Genomic DNA, 1554 nt, shown 5'->3' with positions numbered 1-1554 from the left:
TAGCAATAAAAAAGATAAAAATCATATATACTCAAAAAAGCATTTAAGAGTAGCATTACAAAAGTATAATGAAAAAATACACACTAAAATCTTTTTGCTGCAAAAATAACTAAAATAATAAAACACTCAAGTTACTTTTTAAAGTAAAATTTTCCTCTCAAAGTGCTTCTGATCTCGGGCATTTGATGATACTTGTACGACATTTTATAATCAATAGGATTCCCTGATACTTTGTAATTAACGAGAAGTAGGAGCTCATCAAGACTAAGCCTTGAAGAATATTTGGGATCAAGAAACTCACACAATGCTTTTATATATTGTGAACCAGAGTAGACACCTCTTGCAGCAACGTTGCCATCAGAAGTGCTAAAACCAAACAAGAAATCAGCTTCTGGTGGTAATGCTCGAGCAGTACCATCAGCAACCATCTCTTCTTCTTTATTTGGAAGCCATTGCCCAGACGAATCAGCAGTTGAAGGCTCTGGTACTTCAGTCCCTCGACAAGCTTGAAAGAAAAATACTTTGGGTTTTCCATGAAGTGCTGGGCATTTTGTAGAATTTATACTTTTAGCCAATTCAGCGACAGTAACTGTTTTCCCATCAACTCCTTCAACTCCTGCTGGATTGCCATGAGACAGAATGCAACATATGAAACTATCATGTTTCTTGGTTACTAACCCAGCAGCAATTGCACTAACTTTTGTTCTTATTTCTTCAGCCGGTAAGTCTTCATGAACTATCACTTGATAGCGAAGGCCTTCAAATAATTCCTTTAATCTTTTAGCATCTTCGGCTGATGATTTACGATCAGCTTTATCTTTCTCTTTAAAGTAGACATTATTGATGATCAGCACGACTCCATGTTCTCCTGTCTCGTTGACTTTATACTTGTACACAATATCATCTGCAGCAGCTTTTTCTTCATCGTTCTTTTTCTCTTTTTTTGATCCGAAACCCAATGCATCAGATGTCACCTAATTTGATATAATTGTAAGCATACATTATTGTATAATCTTACTTCCTCTGAGTCTTTTCCTTGTTCTGAGAGTTGAGGGGATGAAGATTGAGCTACAAACAAAAAATCAAATATTCACTAAAGCCATCAAAACCATACATGTACTACCAGTACTGTACTAACAAAATGCAATTAGTTTTTGTAACAATAATTAACATTCAGAGGCATGAAACCAAATATTGCAATGATAATCATCAATCATTTTGGTACAATTTAGGTGTGGAAAATCATAAATTAACATAATACAAAATTTACATCCAAAAATAAACACAGAAAGGCAATACATAAACACAATGCATGAGTAAGTATCAATTATCACAAATTAAATCTTTATAGTATATCTTACCACTTCCTGCCACATTAGTAGTATGAATGGGAGATGGACCAACTGCTGAGTCAGAAACAACAGCAGGAACTGAGCCACCAGCAGGCTCATACTTAAGCAATTTGGGAGCTGGGCCAACAGAGTCACCAACTGGACCACCAGCGGATTCATATTTGGGCAAGCTATATCCATCTATGAAAATACACAGTAAAAT

General features: G+C 35.4%; 1 protein-coding gene across 1 annotated transcript; it reads right to left on the bottom strand.

Moving 5' to 3' along the window:
- Positions 1–28: 28 nt before the first annotated feature.
- LOC105316143 (caspase-3-like) lies at positions 29–1539 on the bottom strand (the record flags this gene model as incomplete). The annotated part of the gene is made up of 3 exons (XM_011410952.2): positions 29–974; positions 1019–1068; positions 1362–1539. Coding segments are annotated over 3 exons (1071 nt in total), but the record flags the coding sequence as incomplete, so codon positions are not given.
- Between the last annotated feature and the right edge of the window lie 15 nt (positions 1540–1554).

This window comes from Amphimedon queenslandica, unplaced genomic scaffold (genome assembly GCF_000090795.2).
Source record: "Amphimedon queenslandica unplaced genomic scaffold, v1.1 AMPQUscaffold_4631_Cont23391, whole genome shotgun sequence".
Classification (NCBI taxonomy): domain Eukaryota; kingdom Metazoa; phylum Porifera; class Demospongiae; order Haplosclerida; family Niphatidae; genus Amphimedon; species Amphimedon queenslandica.
Note: the sequence above shows the minus strand (reverse complement) of the source record. Positions and strands in the feature narration are given on the sequence as shown.